The sequence below is a fragment of the Bufo gargarizans genome, chromosome 2 (genome assembly GCF_014858855.1).
Source record: "Bufo gargarizans isolate SCDJY-AF-19 chromosome 2, ASM1485885v1, whole genome shotgun sequence".
Classification (NCBI taxonomy): Eukaryota; Metazoa; Chordata; class Amphibia; order Anura; family Bufonidae; genus Bufo; species Bufo gargarizans.
In genome coordinates, this window is record NC_058081.1 from 325,650,947 (window position 1) to 325,670,773 (window position 19,827).

General features: G+C 43.7%; 1 protein-coding gene across 1 annotated transcript in view; it reads left to right on the forward strand.

The window, feature by feature from the left end:
• Positions 1 to 19,827, forward strand: part of SLC6A15 (solute carrier family 6 member 15) — a 104,764-nt gene that overhangs the window by 60,931 nt on the left and 24,006 nt on the right. Inside the window, exons 4-6 of the mRNA XM_044277252.1 lie at positions 12,097 to 12,223; positions 12,905 to 13,086; positions 15,050 to 15,160. Coding sequence (XP_044133187.1) covers positions 12,097 to 12,223; positions 12,905 to 13,086; positions 15,050 to 15,160 — 420 coding nt within the window. The remainder of the gene's footprint in view (positions 1 to 12,096; positions 12,224 to 12,904; positions 13,087 to 15,049; positions 15,161 to 19,827) is intronic.

The window sequence follows — 19,827 nt, forward strand, 5'->3', positions numbered from 1 at the left end:
GTGTAGACGGCTCACTACACTGGTGGATGGGGCCACGGATGATCTTTTCCTGAAATTTGAGGAAGGATCTTGTTCTCCCAGCCTTACTGTAGAGAACAAAACTATTATATACAGCCAATTAAATTAAATATACAGACACCTTCTTTTACCAGCGTCTGGTGCGGCGGGACACTAAATAAGGCGCCAACATCTGGTCATTAAAGTCCACCCCTCCCATGAGCGAATTATAGTTGTGGACTGAGAGGGGCTTTTCAATGACACTGGTTGCTCGTTCAATTTGTATTGTCGTGTCTGCGTGAATGGAGGAGAGCATGTAAACGTCACGCTTGTCTCTCCATTTCACCGCAAGCAGTTCTTCGTTACACAAGGCAGCCCTCTCCCCCCTTGCAAGACTGGTGGTAACGAGCCGTTGGGGGAAGCCCCGGCGACTAGGTTCGAGCAGTGCCACAGCAGCCAATCTGTTCTAGGAACAAATGCCTGAAGAGGGGCACACTTGTGTAAAAATTGTCCACATAAAGATGGTACCCCTTGCCAAATAAGGGTGACACCAAGTCCCAGACTGTCTTCCCACTGCTCCCCAGGTAGTCAGGGCAACTGACCGGCTCCAGGGTCTGATCTTTACCCTCATAGATACAAAATTTGTGGGTATAGCCTGTGGCCCTTTCACAGAGCTTATACAATTTGACCCCATACCGGGCGCGCTTGCTTGGGATGTATTGTTTGAAGCCAAGGCGCCTGGTAGAATGTATAAGGGACTCGTCTACGCAGATGTTTTGCTCAGGGGTATACAAATATGCAAATTTGGTGTTAAGGTGGTCTATGAGGGGCTGAATTTTGTGGAGCCGGTCAAAAGCTGGGTGGCCTCTGGGATGAGAGGTGCTGTTGTCGCTAAAGTGCAGGAAACGCAGGATGGCCTCAAATCGTGCCCTGGACATGGCAGCAGAGAACATGGGCATGTGATGAATTGGGTTCGTGGACCAATATGACCACAATTCATGCTTTTTTGGTTAGGCCCATGTTGAGGAGAAGGCCCAGAAAAGTTTTCATTTCGGAAACTTGGACGGGTTTCCACCGGAAAAACTGGGCATAAAAGATTCCCGGGTCGACGGCTATAAATTGAGTGGCATACCGATTTGTTTCTGCCACGACTAAGTCCAAGAGCTCCACAGTCAAGAACAGCTCAAAGAATCCCAGTGCCGAACCGATCTGAGCTGTCTCAACCTGAACTCCAGACTGGGCGGTGAAAGGGGGAACTACTGGTGCGGCTGAAGTTGGGGGCTGCCAATCAGGGTTTGCCAGCACCTCAGGAACTCTAGGGGCTCTACGGGCCTGTCTGTGCGGTGGCGGGGGAACTACTGCACGTGCCACTGTACCAGCTTCAACTGCCCTTCTGGTGCTCGCCACTTCACCATGTTCTACGGCAGTGCTGGTACTAGGTCCAGGATGGGCTGCGCTGCTGGTGTATGCCTCACCACGTAATCCGCCAGCGCCAGCCCCACTCTGCTGCCCTTGAAGCGGATCCTGCGCAACCTGTGGTCTAGCAACACGGGGCCGGGTACGCCTGGTGGTATCAGGGACCTCAACCTCCTTGTCCGTACTTTGGGTCAGACTGCCACTGCTTTCTACAGGTTCGTATTCTGACCCGCTGGATTCGTCAGATGAGGGTTCCCATTCCTCATCCGACTGGGTCAGAAGCCTGTAGGCCTCTTCAGAAGAATACCCCTTATTTGCCATTTGGTCAACTAAATTTAGGGGGTATTCCCTGAGACTACCCAAGAAAAAAAGCAAGCCTGTCTTACAAATAGGAGGCTAGCAAAGTACCGGAGGCCGCATTGATTGATAAAAAATATCAAAACTGATTTTTTTTTATCGCCGCAGCACTTGTAAAGTGATTGTGCAGTGATAAAAAAAAAAAATTGTCACTGCGGCAGGGCGGGCGTGGGTGAACGCACGTGTGGGCGACCGATCAGGCCTGATCGGGCAAACACTGCGTTTTGGGTGGAGGGCGAGCTAAGGTGACACTAATACTATTATAGATCTGACTGTGATCAATTCTGATCACTTACAGATACTATAACAGTACAAATGCTGATTAACGATACGCTAATCAGCAAATCAGTGACTGCGGTGCGGTGAGCTGGGTGCTAAACAATCGCTAACTACCTAACCAAGGGACCTAAACTATCCTAAAACCTAACAGTTAATACCAGTGAAAAAAAAAGTGACAGTTTACACTGATCACTTTTTTCCCTTTCACTAGGTGATTGACAGGGGCGATCAAGGGGTGATCAAGGGGTTAATTGGAGTGATGGGGATGATCTGGGGGCTAAGTGTAGTGTTGGGTGTACTCACTGTGAACTGCGCTCCTCTGCTGGAACCAACCAACGAAAAGGACCAGCAGAGGAGCACAGCAGCCATTTAACACATTATATTTATAAATATAATGTGTTAGATGGCTTCTGATTCGTTTTTTTTGAAAATCATCAGCCTGCCAGCTACGATCATTGGCTGGCAGGCTGATGACGAACTTGTCTTGTAACTTTTGCCGGCGATGCGCGGGCCGGCTGTGAGCGTAATCTTGCGTCTCGCGAGATGACGCATAGATGCGTGACTGTGCCTGAGTGAGCCGCCTCCAGAACGCGATCCTGCGTTAGGCGGTCCTGAGGCGGTTAAACGACCGCCGCTCCCAACATCTGCTCCTATGCGACTCTCATCATCACTACATGCCCGCCTACCGGGGGAAGCGGCGGATGTCTCCTCTAGATCTTGGCTGGGCAGTAGCTGCTGACTGGGCTGGTGCTGCCTTATTGCAAAGAAATGACGGCTTGGAACGCTCCACCTCGGATCAGCACAAGCCATCTTTTCTCTGAAAGGTGCAGAGTCCACCACTTGGAAAGGGAGGGACTGCAGTACTAGCAACTTTACCAGGAGCACATTCAGCTTCTGTGCCTTAGGATGACCACACATGTATTGCTGTATCTTGGCAATCGCTTCAGTGATCGACTGTTGACAAAATGAGTGATAAGTAGGGGGACCAGGAGCATCAGGACCGGTAGATGATGGGAAGGACAGACAACTATCTTTGGCTGCGGTGGTGGAGCCTTGAATGCCTGAAATCGTGTGAGTGCCACTGGGTGATGCAGAGGTTGCTGCGACAGGCTGGACCACCATTGGCACCGTGGCTACGCTTCACCTTCTGCCCACAGATTTGGAAAATGGCCATGTTCACCTCCTCTCTGCAGCTTAACAAAAAGCTGCCACACTGCCGAGTAGGTGATTTTACCCCAAACAATCCACACTGACTGACTGCTATGGCCGCTTCCTCCATGAACCCCTGCACCACTACTTCCCAGGAAGGTAGGCTTCTGCGAAGCGGGTGGTCTACCACAAGCACGTTTGGCTCATGACCTCCCACTGCTGCCACCCTGCTGACTCCCGGCCATGCTATTGTCTTGCTGGCTCCGCTGCTGCCTCATGCACAAGCTGCCACCCTCTTCTCCCAATGATGATGAAGCCCCTTTGTCATCTGGCTCCCAATTGTGATCGGCTACGTCATCATCGAGTACTGTCTGCACGTCACTGATGTCCTCCTCAATAGTCTCTGAACTAGGCGCCTGACCGTTCGCAACACCAGCTCCCACTCCACTTTCCTCATAACTACTTGCCTGCCTACCGGAGGAATCGTGGAGGTCTCCTTCACATCTTGGCTGGCCAGTAGCTGCTGACTTTTCTCTAGTAGCTCATCCTCGCTGTATAGTGGAGCTGAGCCCACAGCATATAATACTTTTCTGGCTAAGGGAACAGAAAAGGACAGAGGCAGGTTGAGGACAGATGAGGGCACAGGGCCTGTTCCTGGGCCACGCCAACTAAGGGTTGTGTCTGACGAACCCATCGACTGTTGGCTTGGGGTGTCTGATGTCAATTGGGACGAAGTGGATAACCGAGTCAACAATTCAAGCACCGCTGGGTTGCTAGTCAAAAAACAACCACTAGATGACACCGGGAGCTCTGCTGCTGCGACCTGTGCCTGCGCCAGAAACATTTAGGACTCTGCCCCTCTCCTGTGCAGGGCCTGTCACTTCTCTGTTTGACATACTGTTAGATCAAATAAATAAATAAAAGAGAAATTAATACACTCCAAGAAAGGCTGTAATTTTCTCGCTTCACCGCACAATGGCTAACAAGCCTTTTTCTCCCACTAATACACCACAAAAAAGGCTTTAGAACATATAACTGCACTGCTGAATGGCAAATAAGACCTTTTTTTCCCTCTAATACACCCCAAAAAAGGCTTTAAAACATATAACTGCACCGCTGAACGGCTAATAAGACTTTTTTTCAACTAATACACTAGAAAAAGGCTGTAATTTTGTCACTTCACCGCACAATGGCTAACAAGCTTTTTTTTTCCACTAATACACCACAAAAAAGGCTTTAGAACTTATAACTGCACCGCTGAATGGCTAGTAAGACTTTTTTTCCATTAATACACCGCAAAAAGGGCTGTAATTTTGTCACTTCACCGCACAACGGCTAGTAAGCCATTTTTTTTCCACTAATACACCCCAAAAAGGCTTTAGAACATATAACTGCACCGCTGAACAGCAAATAATACTTTTTCCCACTAATACACCCCAAAAAAAGGCTATAATTTTTACACTTCACCACACAATGGCAAATAAGATCCCTTTTTTCCCACTAATACAACACAAAAAAAGCTTTAAAACATATAACTGCACCGCTGAATGGCTAATAAGCCCATTTTTGCACTAATACACCCCAAAAAGAGGCTTTAGAACATATAACTGCACCGCACAAAGTTGTACAAATATTTTCTAGTAATACACCCTGTTAATGGCTGTATCACACAGCACTTGCACCCCAATAACAAGCAAGGTTTGCTGGAATTATATAGGTATCATCTATTGCAAAGCTAAAAACAGCAGTATAATGGCAATTTGAATCCCCAGTCAGTGCAGCAAGGTGTAATAGGATTGCTCCTATTACCCAGGCTGTACACTCCCCTATTGGACCCTGTTCTTCTTTTATAGTGTGGAATAATTCCTCCCTATCCTTTCTCTCTTCTATTCAGCCCAAAACAAGTTTTAAAGTCTTTTCTACCACTGTCCCTAGCGCCTGCTGACGTCTCTCCCTGCACTAAGTACACTGGAAAATGGCTGAATCCAAGATGGCTGAGGCTATTTATACGGCTGTGACATCACAGGGGCTGGCTGGCTGCTGATTGGCTGCATGCATGGCATTGTGGCTGATCCTTCATTCCCAGAGTTCTTTGCTCTATGTCCTAAAACGTTCAGCAGCTATTTTAGGCAAAAATGTGATTCGTTACCACGAAGTGTGAGGAAATTCAGTGCACATCGAATTTTTCCTGAAATTTAGATTGAATTCCACTTCATCAACTTCGATTCCCTCATCTCTAGTCACAATGCTTTTTCATTAGGATCACGATACCAATGTCTTTACAACAATTCCTTTAAAAAAATGTTCACAAAAAACTCTTTGGATGATTAAACACATCCTTACTCAGCTATGAGTAATGATGTCTAATTGTTCAAAAAGAGTAAACATCTTTTTATGAACATATCTTCAATAAAGAAAGATATCCTGAATGAAGACGTAGAACTGTGAGGTACTTGCACTTGTGCCCTATAGCTTCCCCTAGCGTTAAGTACTGCATTATGACTACTGGTACATAAGAACATAAGAACGCAGACAAACACTACATGCAGCAGCATAAAAGCATTGTATGTATTCATGTTTAGGGTAAATTATGCACAATTTGTCAGTTTTCATAAAGCTCTTTCTTAAGGTAGTGTGGAGATTCGATCTGGTAGTTAGGACTAGCGGATGCAGTATAGAGGAAAAAATACACAGTTCTTGAATCATACAGTGGTGTTCATTCACACATTGGTGTATAACAAAATGCAGATAAGGTGTATCACAAAACGTAGGTGGCCTGGTCTTTGTTTACAATAAAAGTCACCTTTTCTCCTGGGTGTGAATTCACACCCTGTTAGCAGTTCAGCCTCATCAAATCCATAGGTGGCCTGTTCACCTTTAGAGGGGCCTGAGCCCTCCAGACCCAGCTCAAACATCAAATCCTAGCACAGCCCTCAGTTCACAGCACACAGACTCCTGAGCTCCACTGTCAGAGGGAGGTAGATCCACACACCTGGCAGTGCAAATTTTTTATGCCTGGCAAAAACCGGCCTGGAACATGGGGACTAGTTACCCACCCAGCACTTTGACTACTCCCAGTAAGAGCCGTCCCGGATCAGCAATAACAGCAATGCTAAATCTTTAGGTTCCAATTAGCAATAGCTGCTGCGGAAAATAAAATACCGGTTCTTACTTCACCGAGGCCAGGAACCTCGGTGACACATACCTTCCATCCACAATGATTCCAGGTACCTTGTTACAGTAGTCAGTAGAGATGAGTAAATCGATTCCCATGAAGTGGAATTCGATCCGAATTTCTGTATAAATTCGATTTGCCTAAAAGCCTAATTTCCTCGTGCTTCGTGTCAGCAAATTGATTTAACCTGAAATAGTCGCCGCTCACCATCTGTGTTGATTTCTCAAAGTTTTTTAAACCTCACAGAGGTCAGACATCCATGCCCACTCCTCGTTTGTGAATAGCGGAAGCTGACTGGAAAGGTGACAACCATGTTGCAGCCGGTATTCCACTACTGCCCTCTGCTGCTCACAAAGCCTGGCCAACATGGGGAACGTGGCGTTCCAGCGTGTGCTCACGTCACCCAACAGTCGGTGAGCTGGCAATTTCAAGCGCTGCTGCAGCGTTGACAGACCTGCTGAAGCTCTCGATAACTTGCAGAAATGTGCAGACACGCTGCGCACCTTCACCAATAGCTCAGGCAAATTTGGGTAGGTTTTGAGAAACCGCTGAACCACAAGGTTGAACACGTGGGCTAGGCATGGGATGTGTCTGAGCTTGCTGAGCTCCAAAGCCGCCACCAAGTTACGGCCATTATCAGACACAACCAAGCCTGGTTCTAGGGTGAGTGGCGAGAGCCACAGCTCAGTTTGGTCTCTTATCCCCTGCCACAGCTCTGCGGCTGTGTGCTGTTTGTCCCCTAAGCATATAAGCTTCAGCACAGCCTGTTGCCGCTTCCCCACTGCAGTGCTACACTGCTTCCAGCTACAAACTGATGGCTAACTGGTGCTGCATGCGGATAATTCAGAGGTGGTAGTGGAGGAGAAGGCAGAGCTGGAGAAGAGGGGGTTGGAGCCATTAACGTAGGTACTGGTGGAAAACCAGATCAACGTAGGGCCTGCAATCCTTGGTGTCGGTAGCACCTGCTCCATCCCAGGGTACGACTCGCTTCCGGCCTCCACAACGTTCACCCAGTGTGCCATCAGGGAAATGTAGCATCCCTGGCCAAATGCACTTGTTCATGTGTCCGTGGTTAAGTGGACCATCCCAGTAACTGCAGTGGTCAGGGCACGTGTGATGTTACGGGACACATATTAGTGTAAGGCAGGCACAGAAAAATAGTGGTGGCTGGGGAATGCGTAACGAGGGATGGCCGCTGACATCAGGCTGCGGAAGGCCTCAGTGTCCACAAGCCTAAATGGCAACATTTCCAGGGCCAGTAATTTTGAAAGTTGCACATTCAGTGCTATGGCCTGTGGGTGGGTGGCTGGGTATTTGCGCTTGCATTGAAATGCCTGGGGTAAGGACATTTGTACGCTGCGCTGGGACACGTAAGTGGATGTGGTCGCTGATGGTGCTTGCAAAGGTGCAGGTGCAGGGCGGGATGCATCCTGGCCTGCGCTTCGACAGGGGATTGGCCAGCACGTAACACAGGAGAAGAGGAGGCAGTGGTTTGACCCACAGACACAGATTGTGGACCCAGGCATTCATCCCACCTATTATGGTGCTTGGATGCCATGTGGCGGATCATGCTGGTGGTAGTGAGGTTCATAGTGTTCACGCCCTGGCTCATTTTCATATGGCACAGGTTGCAAACTACTATCCTTTTGTCGTCCTCACTTTCCTCAAAAAAGCGCTGCGGTATCAGTTCTGCAGATCCCTCCCCCTCTTTGCTGTCCTCGCTCAGCTTTCCACCTTCCCAGGTTGGGTCACTGACCTCATCGTCCACCACCTCCTCTTCCACTTCCTCACTCTGATCATCCTCCTGATTTGTTGACCTAACAGCCTCAGTGATTGACAACTGTGTCTCATCCTCTTCAAACAGTAATTGCAGTTAACTCATTGGCAACCGTGTTTCATCATCATCCTCCTCATTAAACACTAATTACCATTCCCCACTATCATGTTCTTGTGACTGTGGATGTTCAAGAGGTTGGGAATCAGGCCACAAGATCTCATGTCCCTCTTCAAGCGTGCTTGGCGAGAGGGCCAAATCAAGTAATGGCGATGAAAAGAGGTCCTCGGAATATATAAGTGTGGGATCACTTGTTTGGCCAGACTGTAAATGGTGGGAGGAAGGAGAATCAGGGTGAGGATTGCGTTGACCAGACTCCTAGCTACTGAGACTGGACTTGGTGGAAGACCGTCTACGGAAAAAGTGCACTGTGTGTCACTGATATTTTAAACAGGGGATGTGGCGCAGATCATTTTACTGACCGCAGGGGACACCGTCTACAGAAAAGTGTACTGGATGTCACTGATATTTTGGGATGCGCACACTTTAAACAGGAGACGTAGCGCAGAAAATGTTACTGTCCATAGGGGACACCATCTGTAGAAAAAGTGCACTGGATGTCACTGATATTTTAGGGATGCGCACACTTTAAACAGGAGATGTGGCGCGGATAAGTTAACTGTCCTCGGCGGACAACGTCTACCGAAAAAGTGCACTGGATATTTAGGGATGGGCACACTTTAAGCAGGAGATGTGGCGCAAATAATTTAACTGTCCACAGGGGACACTATGGAAAAAGTGCATTGAGTGCCACAGATATTTTAGGGATGCGCACACTTTAAACAGGAGATGTGGCATGGATAATTTGACTGTCCGCAGCGGACACCATGTACGGAAAAAATGCACTGGATGTCACTGATATTTTACGGATGTGCACACTTTTAACAGGAGATGTGGCGCAGATAATATTACTGTCCGCAGTGGACACCGTCTACGGAAAAAGTATACTGGATGTCACTGATATTTTAGGGATGCACACACTTTAAACAGGAGATGTGGCGCGGATAATTTAACTGTCCTCAGCGGACACCGCCTACGGAAAAAGTGCACTGGATGTCACAGATATTTTATGGTTGCGCACACTTTAAAAAGGAGATGTAGCGTGGATAATAACTGTCCGCAGCGGACACCATCTACGGAAAAAGTGCACTGGATGTCACTGATATTTTTATGGATACGCACAATTTACACAGGAGATGTGGCGTGAATAATTTAACTGTCAGCAACAGCCTATTACACGGTATTTTGCCCAGGATGCGCTAAAAATATATATTGCTGCTGTCACACACAATAGTCCTTAAAAGGACTTTTGGGTCTCTGAAAAGTTTTTTATGTAAAAATCTTCCTATTACACTCCCTACACTGTCTGTCCCTTCCTATACACAGCTCTCCCTAGTACTGAGCAATTTAGCGCAGGTTGCACTACAAACATATCTTGCTTCTGTCACACACAATCAATAGTCCTTACAGGGACTTTTGGGTCTATGAAACGTTTTTGTAGGAAAATGTAATTCATTTACACTGCCTACACTCTCTCTCCCTTCTTATGCTCAGCTCTCCCTGACTTAGAATGAACCGAACACGCGTCATCGGGTGCTATGTATATAGCACCCAATAACGTGTTACGGCCAGCCAATTACTGTAATGCCAGTAGCCAACATGGCTACTGGCATTACAGTGAGGGAAGTACTTGCCTGCATATTTATTGGCTGCATAGCAGCCGTGAAACATTCAGGGAGGAGACTTGAGCATTGAGCTCGAGCACATGCGGTACTCGGCCGAGTACCGCCATGTGCCGAGCATAGCGATGCTCAAGCCGAACTGGTATTCGGCCGAGCCTGCTCGCTCAACACTAGAAGCAAACTTTTTGTGAAATTCAGCGAATCATCCGAATCGAACTTTTAAGAAATTCGCTCATCTCTAGTAGTCAGGAGATTTTACTACTTCTCCCTCCTCCAGCTTCTGATCTTTTATTTATTCTACTTACAGCATTTCTGCTTAGCACCTTCCCAGCTTCATAATCTGAATTTACACGATCTGCCAATATGGAGCCAGTAGAAAGAATATTATGTAGCTTTGTAGTAACCAGGGTAATAGCTATAGGGGGTGCAGAGGTAGTAGTCGCTACCGGGCCCAGGAGCCTGAGGGGGCTTAAAGACCCTTATGGTGCATAAGAAAACACCAGTATTATAAAAAGTGCATGCTGGTCAAGTCATATCTCTAGCTGGAGAGAAGGGGTTAGGTCAAGAATTTGGCATGGTGAAGTGCCCCTGGCCACAAAGCACTGAGGGAAGGGTGGCCCAAGCTGAACACTAGCACCAGGGCCAATGAGCCTTTAGCTACACCCCTAGTAGTAACTGTGTTTAAAAAGACATGGATTGCACATATGTTTTAATCAAAATGCATAGGTCCACTTACCATATTACTGTAGGTCCCTACACTAATCTAGCCCAGCACCACATGGTGACCACCGCTCCAACGGCAAATCAACACCCCTGCTGTCAGACTAAGCCCTCTTGGCTCTGGGCCGCACAAGACCAAAACCACAGTACTAGAGCAACAACCAATACTGTACAGCACTGTACCATGTGAGCAGATGCCATAAGCTAACCTTTCCATTTGGTCACTGAAACCAGTCTGAGACCAAGTGGGTATTAACCTGTATGCAGTATCTTATCAATTAAAAAAAAATGTTGATTTATCAAATTAACTTTGCTTAAAGAGGTTTTCAAGACTATGATATTATTATAATTATTATAATTATTATATCATCAAGCACCTTCAATTTCATACTGTATATTACATACATAATATGAAACACAAGTGCAATGAAACTACAGTATTGAAAGACTTGAACTGAGGGGGAGAGGACCCTTTCCGTGAGAGCTTACAATCTACAAGGGTCAGGGGAAAGACACAGTGGGTGAGGGTAAAAGCTGTTCATCTGGCTGCGTGATGGCAGGCTTTCCCGAAGAGTAGGGTTTTCAGGTGGTTTTGAAGGTTTTAATCTTGAGGGAGTGTGTGGTGTGCTAAGATAGTGAGTTCCAGAGTAGGGGAGATGCACATGACAAATCTTGTAGGTGATTGTGTGAGAAACAGACAAGAGGAGAACAAAGAAGAAGGTCCTGCAAGGATGATATTGATAGCCACCCTGCCAATCAGCTGTTCGAAGAGGCAGCAGCACTTTGGTACAGCTTAGAGAAGGTACTGGCTCTCCTTATGGAGACCAGCTGTGTATGGAGACTTTGTGGCAATGCTCCATTGGAAAATAATGTGCAAAGAGACAAAGAGAAGTCTTGCTAGTGTCACCTATTGGAAGTCAAAGAGGGTTATTTACGATCAGAAATACGCCTAATATAGGTGCCGCAAAGATTATTTGTGCCTCAATCTGTGACTTTTTTCAGCTCATGCCAGGTCTAAAGAAAGTGGACATGGTGGGGAAGGGGACGGGCCAGGAGGTCCGTCTCATTCATCATTTTCTACGCCTGTTTTACTCATAGAAAATGGTCTAAATATAAGACAGCTAGAAATCTGTCTTACATTTAGACCAGCTTCTGATATGCCAAAGTTATGTACAAACGAGTGCCTCTACATAAATTCGGCAGATCCATCGCCATCACAGGGGCTTTATTAAGACAGGCTTCTAAAATGCCTGTCTTAATAAGTGACCCCCCCCCCCCCCCCAAAGTCTTTTATGGAGTTCATCACTAAGCGGAAAGGCCCACAATTCATTGTGACTGCCCTTTCTGCTGTGGCATGAAGTACAGGCCACATGTTGTACCTATTTTTTAAAAACAATATTAGTCACAATTAATCAGAAATATTTCCCCACATCATTAGTTTTGTTCTTTCCGTACATTTTTACTCATATACTTGTCTTATTTTACAGGTCTGCTTGTTCGTGGCTCTGTACTACAATGTCATCATAGGATGGAGCCTGTTTTATTTCTCACAGTCCTTCCAGCATCCTCTGCCTTGGGACCAATGCCCTTTGGTGAAAAATGCCTCATATACCTGTGAGATATTACCATATGCCCTATTTACTTGGACTAAATGCATACATTAAAGAGTCAAACTAGTGCAAACTAGTAGGCAGATAGGAAATGTATTATCTATAGCCAACGTCCATTGGTATTGTAACAGAACATATTGCAACATGTGATCATGTACATTACTATCATCACTGCAAAGTAAACTTTTAAATGTTTAATTGTCCCAGGGAAATTATTTTATTTTAGACTTATAGTTCGGTGTTGATAAGTTTAATAATTTATAGAGACAGGAGTGCCATTTTACTGTTAACAGAGCTTTAGACCTTCTGCTTCTTTTGGTGGCAGTCATAGAGTTAAGTGAGAAGATTCTAGTGGCCTGCAGGCACCACTAGGGGGAGCTAATGCAAGCCCTGTATACAGTTTCATTATTGAGTTCAAATAGCTGTATTAATCTGTGGCAATATACTCCCCTAGGCAGAATGTTATTGTGGATGTGTAAAGGGAGAGCATTTGGAGCTCTTTATTAGAAAAAAGTAGATCTCCAATCCTCATTATAGATATAGTATCAAATGAATGGCTTTTTCTCTTGTAAATAAGCCTAAATGGTGTATGAGGTGAGATTCATTTTAACACTTTCAAGCTTAGTGTGTGTTACATATCTAGGAGGAATGGTACCATTTATATTACAGTTTTGTCATGTTTCAGATATCGAACCTGAATGTGAGAAAAGTTCTGCAACTACATATTACTGGTACAGAGAAGCATTAAATATTTCCAGCTCAATCTCAGAAGGTGGAGGACTCAACTGGAGGATGACTCTATGCTTACTAGCTGCATGGATTATGGTGTGCCTTGCCATGATCAAAGGCATTCAGTCTTCAGGCAAAGTGAGTATATCAGAGCCTTCCATATTGACAACAGGTTTATAGGTCCATAAAAGGGGCAGGGAAATAGTAATCCCATAGAATTATGACAGTTTATATTTCCAATATGTTATTGAGATACAATATATGTGAGAGCAGGTATAATTATTGTAGTAAAGCCAGGTCCCAGTCAATTAAACCACTTTTACGTGGTCAGTATTTGGTCAGAGTATATTTCATAAAAATTTGTAAGCCAAAACTAGCTGTGGAACCTGCATGGAAAGAGACCTGTATAATGGAAAGATTCATGCATCGCTGTCTTTTAGTTCCCCTCCTGGTTTTGACAAATACTGATGAAAAGTACTGGCTCACAATCACTGATGAAATACCAACCAAACACTGAGGCCTTGTCCACATTTCCTTGTCAGTTTGATGTCTGTGGAAAAAAATGTGTCCGTGTTATCTGTGAAAATATCCGTGAGGGATCCATGTTTGGTACTTATGTCCGTTTTTACCCTCCACTTTCCACCCATAATCCACAAATACTGCTCTGTGAAAAGTGGAAGCAACACAGAAGCCACCCGTGTTGTGTCTGTGATTTTCACTGACTCATAGACTTCAATGGGCGTGTTTGGTCCGCATTATGGACCAAAGTAGTGCATGTCTCCATGATGTCTCCCATGGTCAGTAAAAAAATACTGATGTGTGAACAAACACATTCAAGTCAATGGGTACGTGTGCTGTCTGCAGAAAATGCGGACAGCACACTTCAGTGAAAAACAGAAATGTGGACGAGGCTTGACTATGTGAAAGCTGCCAAGGCGTTGGCCTAAAAAGAGAAAAGTGTCTAATTTGTAAAAAGAAGCGCCAAATCTATCACACAATGTGCACCACTGTGATGAATTTGGCACGTCTTGTTAGTGCCTGTCTATGTTTAGGCTGTCTAATTATTGGGGTACGGCCATATGTACAGGTGAAACTCGAAAAATTGTAATATTGTGCAAAGTTCATTTATTTCAGTAATACAACTTAAAAGGTGAAACTAACATATGAGATAGAGTCATTACATGCAAAGTGAGATATTTCAAGCCTTTGTTTGGTATAATTTGGATGATTATGGCTTATAGCTTATGAAACCCCAAAGTCACAACCTCAGGTCCCCTTTATCAGGGGGTATGGATTAATTAGCCGACTAGAGTGTGACACTTTGAGCCTAGCGTATTAAACCTTTTCACAAAATTATAATTTTAAGCTGCATTAATACAATTCCTTTTAATTAGCATTACTGAAATAAATAAAAACTTTTGCACGATATTCTAATTTTTCGAGTTTCACCTGTATGGTAAATGCTGCAGGGTTTCTGCAGAAAATCAGCAGAGTTTATAGTAACAGCTCAGTGGGTAATATTTAAAAAATCTCATCCAATCTCTGCAGAAAGTGTCCGCACTGGAATTCACATGTAACCTGACATGTGGTCTGAATTTTACATTTGCGGCATGTCAGTTTATGTTTGAGGATATCTGCCACGGATTTAACCCTTTGCAGTGTAGAGGATGAAATCTGCATCGGATCTGCAGCGTTTCAGCAACAAAACCCACAGTAAAAACCATCATAATTTGGTGCTGATTTTGCTCGTGTTAATTTCAGACAGATAAGGACCCATTATGTGTGTGGCCATACCCTTAGATAGAGCTAGTAACTATGAGCCAGTGTTCCCATTCACTGACAGCAAACACATCTTAAAATTGACAAAGACTGAGCCAAATAGTATGCTATAAAAATAGCAGAAATAGTCATTCTAGAATGATTCAAGCAGTCAGGGGACAAATGTAATTATCGCACTCATCCTAAGGATCCCTGTCCACTAATTCTGGGGCAGCTATGCTGGCTTACTTCCATGGATCAGACTAAAACCTGCGGCGATCCCAGGAATGCCTAGGATAGGACTGTGACAAGGACTAACATATTCTCTATTTGTCCTCCCCAGGTCATGTATTTCAGTTCTCTTTTTCCATATTTGGTTCTTACCTGTTTCCTTGTACGAGCTTTGCTCCTAAACGGTTCAATTGATGGCATCCGACACATGTTCACCCCAAAGGTAAGAGTATAAGTAGAATTTTGAGTCCTTGATCCTTTTCCCCCCATTTTTGTGTCTGTGTATGTTTTAAAAAAAAATCTATATCAATAACTGTTCAGAAAGAGACACCAAGCTTTTACAACTCCTGAGTGGTCATTTGCCATCCATAAACCTGAGATGTCTGTCATAATGGTAAATGCTCCTCATAAATCTGCTATGACTGTAAGACTCTGTTCACACCACGTTTGGCTGGTTTATATGGTACATCTGACATACACAACGGTAAAATCTGGACTTGTGCACCTGTATGGTATAGTGTTGCATACATCTGAATATTTGCTGTGGTATAACTATCTTATCTTATACTGGCTACCCTTGTATTATGAAGGTTATTTGGTGAAGTGCTTGTATACCGTACCTTCCATGTGTGTGCCTAAAGGACACTCTTTTAAAATACACACAATCCATATGGCACATGTATCTGATGTTGTCTGTGTGCACAGTGGATTTGAAAAACCAAACAGAACACGATGAGAGTGATAGTTCTAATTGGATTTCTGGTATGTGATGTGAAAGCATGTCCCATGGTCCTGTGTAGTGTCCTATGATTCTGTAAAGTGTCCTTTGATACTGTATGGGTTTCCTGCAGTGTAAAATATACCTTATTAGGGGTTCACTTCATGTCTACAGTATGCAGTTACCGTAAATGCTGGGAAAACTCCCATTAATTGGACCCATAGGCCACCATTAGTGTTCTTTTGACCACCATTTGGTGGTATCTGCCATATTTATATATATTTTTTCTACTGCATGGGATAGAGAATACAAAGACATCCAATAAAAAAGTCAAATCTTTTTTTTTTTTTTTTACCATGGGCGACTGGGTGAATCCTCCCAAAGCAAGCCCTGGACGTGCTCTGCTATCGCAGTGTGAAAAGAGCTTCAGAGTTTTGTCAGTTTCCCAGGAATAGGTGTGAACGGGAAGCATGCGTAGATTGTATCATCCCTGCATCTGTGCTAGTGGCTATGAGGACAGTACAGCTATCGAGATGTGTGCAATATGGCTAGATCAGCTCTCTGTTGCTGCAGCCGCCAGTTACAAGTTCCCTTGGGTGAAGACATAACATAGAGTTGTAGGAGGCACTGTTCTGAAGTGGTGGTAAACACGAGGCAGGAAGATGACGGTGAAGGCTTGCTGACCTTCATTAAGAAAGATTGTGACTACTAAATATATATTACAGTATGTAGTCAATTCTACTTAATTCTCTTCCTAAAGTTTTCTTGGCTGATAGTCCTTTTGGCCTACTTTTGGCCTGTATACATCAATATACCCTTTTTTAACCATTTCAACACTAATGAATGCCGCAAAAAAAAAAATGTAAAGGACGTGCACGACCATATAGGCAGCACTGTCAAAAAGTGCACACCTAGTAAAATACCCAAGTGTGATTTAGAGAGAGTGGAATCTTTACAGTTTGCAACTATAATGGCAGCAGCGATTCCTCAGTGTGGCAGCTTTGTCACTAGTTTTGAGCGCGAAAATTCAAATAGCGAATATTAATCGCAAATATCGCAACTTCGCGAATTCGCAAATATTTAGAATATAGTGCTATATATTCGCTATATCGAATATTCGTAATTTTTTCCATCTGAACACATGATTCCTCCCGGCCCCTTTCTTGTGGGTCAATGAGTCATTGGCCCACAAGCAACTTAAGCAGAAAGGAATCATGTTTTCATATGGAAAAAAAATGACGAATATTCTAAAAAACAAATATATAGCAATATAGCGAATATTCGTAAAATACACATATAGACTGCAATTTAGCTAATATAGTGCTATAATATTTTTTTTTATAGTGTACATTTTTTATCAAATATGAAGTTCAGAAGAGACAAAAAAAATTAGACTATAAAAAAAGATTATAGCACTATATTAGCTAAATTACAGTCTATTTGTGTATTTTACAAATGTTCGCTATATTGCTATAACTTTGTTTTTTAGAATATTTGTCATATTCTAAAACAAAAATATATAGCAATATAGGGAATATTTGTAAAATACACATATTAGACATAGCCATAGCCAACCAATAGGAAAGTTGCCTTATACAGTTAAAAAAAGAAAAAAATCGCAATACGCAAACAATTAAATCGCATATTGTTCGCGATAAATAGAATAATGACGAAAATATTCAATTTCGACGAATATAAGATGAATATTCAATTGAATATTCATGAAATATAGCAAAATCGAATATGGCACCTCCCGCTCATCACTATTTGTCACCATGCACAGCTGAGATGATGACAACATAGGTTCTTTTCACGCCGCATTTTCCTGTGTACATCAGAGGTACATGCTTGGATATTTTCCTGATACTTACCCATGATAAATGCCACTACTTAGGCTACATGCACATTTTGCGGTGCGGAAAGGAACGGGCGGCCCATTGTAGAAATGCCTATTTTTGTCCACAAAACGGACAAGAATAGGACATGTCATATTTTTTTTGCAGGGCTATGGAACGGAGCAACGGATGCGGACAGCACACGGAGTACTGTCCGTATCTTTTGTGGCCCTATTAAAGTGAATGGGTCCGCATCCGAGCCGCCAAAACTGCGGCTCGGATGCGGACCAAAACAATGGTCGTGTGCATGAGGCCTTAGGCATACAGTGAAATCTGTTGCACATGGTAGACATTTTTTGTACTAGATACCTCTGTATGGAATAGCACCAAAACACAGTGTGAATGCACCGATGCTGATTCTTGAAGTTGTACTATGGGACCTGTTTTACAGTGTGCAATTTACGCTCATGTCCTGCAGAATTCATCTAAAAATTCCTTTAGATGATTATACGTGATAGTTGTTTCCCTGGAAACACTCCAAATCATGGAAAAATCTATTTGTATTTGGAATCCAGTTTTAATTTTTTTAAGAATGTTTACCAAAATAAAAGCTTTATACTGTTTGGTTTTCTGTTGATTTGCATCATTTTAATAATAAAAATACAAACACAATGGCTCAATTATGGACAAATCTTTATTATCCCCATGACATGATGACCGGTAGTCTTTAGAATCAATTCAACAGATGTGAGGTTCACCAAATCATTATGGAAAATTAATGAAGAAGAGAATATTTTAAAAAAATTCTCTCACCTCAATTTCGAGATTTTGATCTATTCGTTATATTTGTTCAATTCCCAGCAGCACCACTAGAGGGGTAATAAAGCATTACATGTTGTTCTTTAAAGGGGTTATCCTAGAAAAGATAATGACTTATCCTCAGGATCAGCGGGGGTCCAAGTCCTGGCATCCCCGCCGCTCAGCTGTTTCAGGGAGCCACTGCGCTCACCAAAGCTCCGGCAAGCTATGCAGGCTCCTGGCAGCTTTCCAAAGACAGCGCCGTATATTGTATAGTGGCAGTGCTTGGTATTGCAGCTTAGACCGATTAACTTGAATGGGACTGAGCTGCAACTAGGCCACATGACCAATGTACAGTACTGGCCTAGGAAGAGGCCACAACGCTCAAGGCCTCTTCTAACAGCTGATCAGTGGGGGTCCCGGGTGTCGCACCCCCGCACATCTGGTACTGATGACCTATCCTGAGGATAAGTCATAAGTAGCTTTTCCTGGATAAGCCCTTTAAATCAATGGGCTCTGTGGATGAACCTGAGTGATCAGTTCCCTTGCAGCACCACTACAGGGTAAATTAAGCATTATGTGTCACTCCCTACAGGCTCTTAAGGAACCCAACAGACATTCAATTCCCTGCAGTGCCCCCACAGGCAAAATGTAGTATCATCCTTTAAATCAATGGGCTCTCTGTGTAATGCACGGCCATGTTGGGTCCTCCAGAGAGAGAATCATTATATGTAGTCACTCTTTGCTCCAGCTAATTGATAGAGGTTCTGACTGAAGGGATACACTCTTTTTACTCAAATTTGAAGTCAGATTTTCTAAACCAAACACGCCAACCCTTTTGGAGGTAAAAGCACAGCAGGACTCTATGACACTACCCTTGGTATGTCAAAGCCCTTCAATTGTATTGCTTACTTTATAATACATTCTCATGTTTGCACAGAGCTTTTTTTTCTTTTTTTTTTTCATTAAAAAAATGACCACAAAGAAATGTATGTGTAAATGATTGTTTTTATGACGGTATATCACGATGCATGTCAGACTGTAGCATTTTCTGTGACATATGAAATGACTTTTTTATGCTTTTGATGGAAGCAATCATTAATCTTGTATACAGTGCCACCTAGTGTCATGTATCATAATTGCTACTCCCTTGCAAAGAAATGTATAAATCTGAGTCATGGTTCAATGTATGTAATTAACTTTTCAACTAAAATACATTTTCTCAGGCCTGAAATAACTTGATATTACTGAGCTAAAAGAAAATGTCCCAAAAGAAATGTTAAAATAAAGGAAAAGTGTAAAGCATTCTTAAAGGGGTTGGCCACTTCCTGGCTACTTGTGACCAATGTGTTTGTAAGATGACGGTGTGGCAGTTGGTAATATAGATTTTGTTGATATTCTGTGCCGTTTTCCATATTTCATAAGTCATGTGCCCTTGTTAGGAAAAATTTCTGTGCTGTCTACATAGAAGTCCTGTCCATAAGGTGGCCGCAGATGGAGGGTCATGTGACAGACACATCACCTTCTCCATTCAAACAC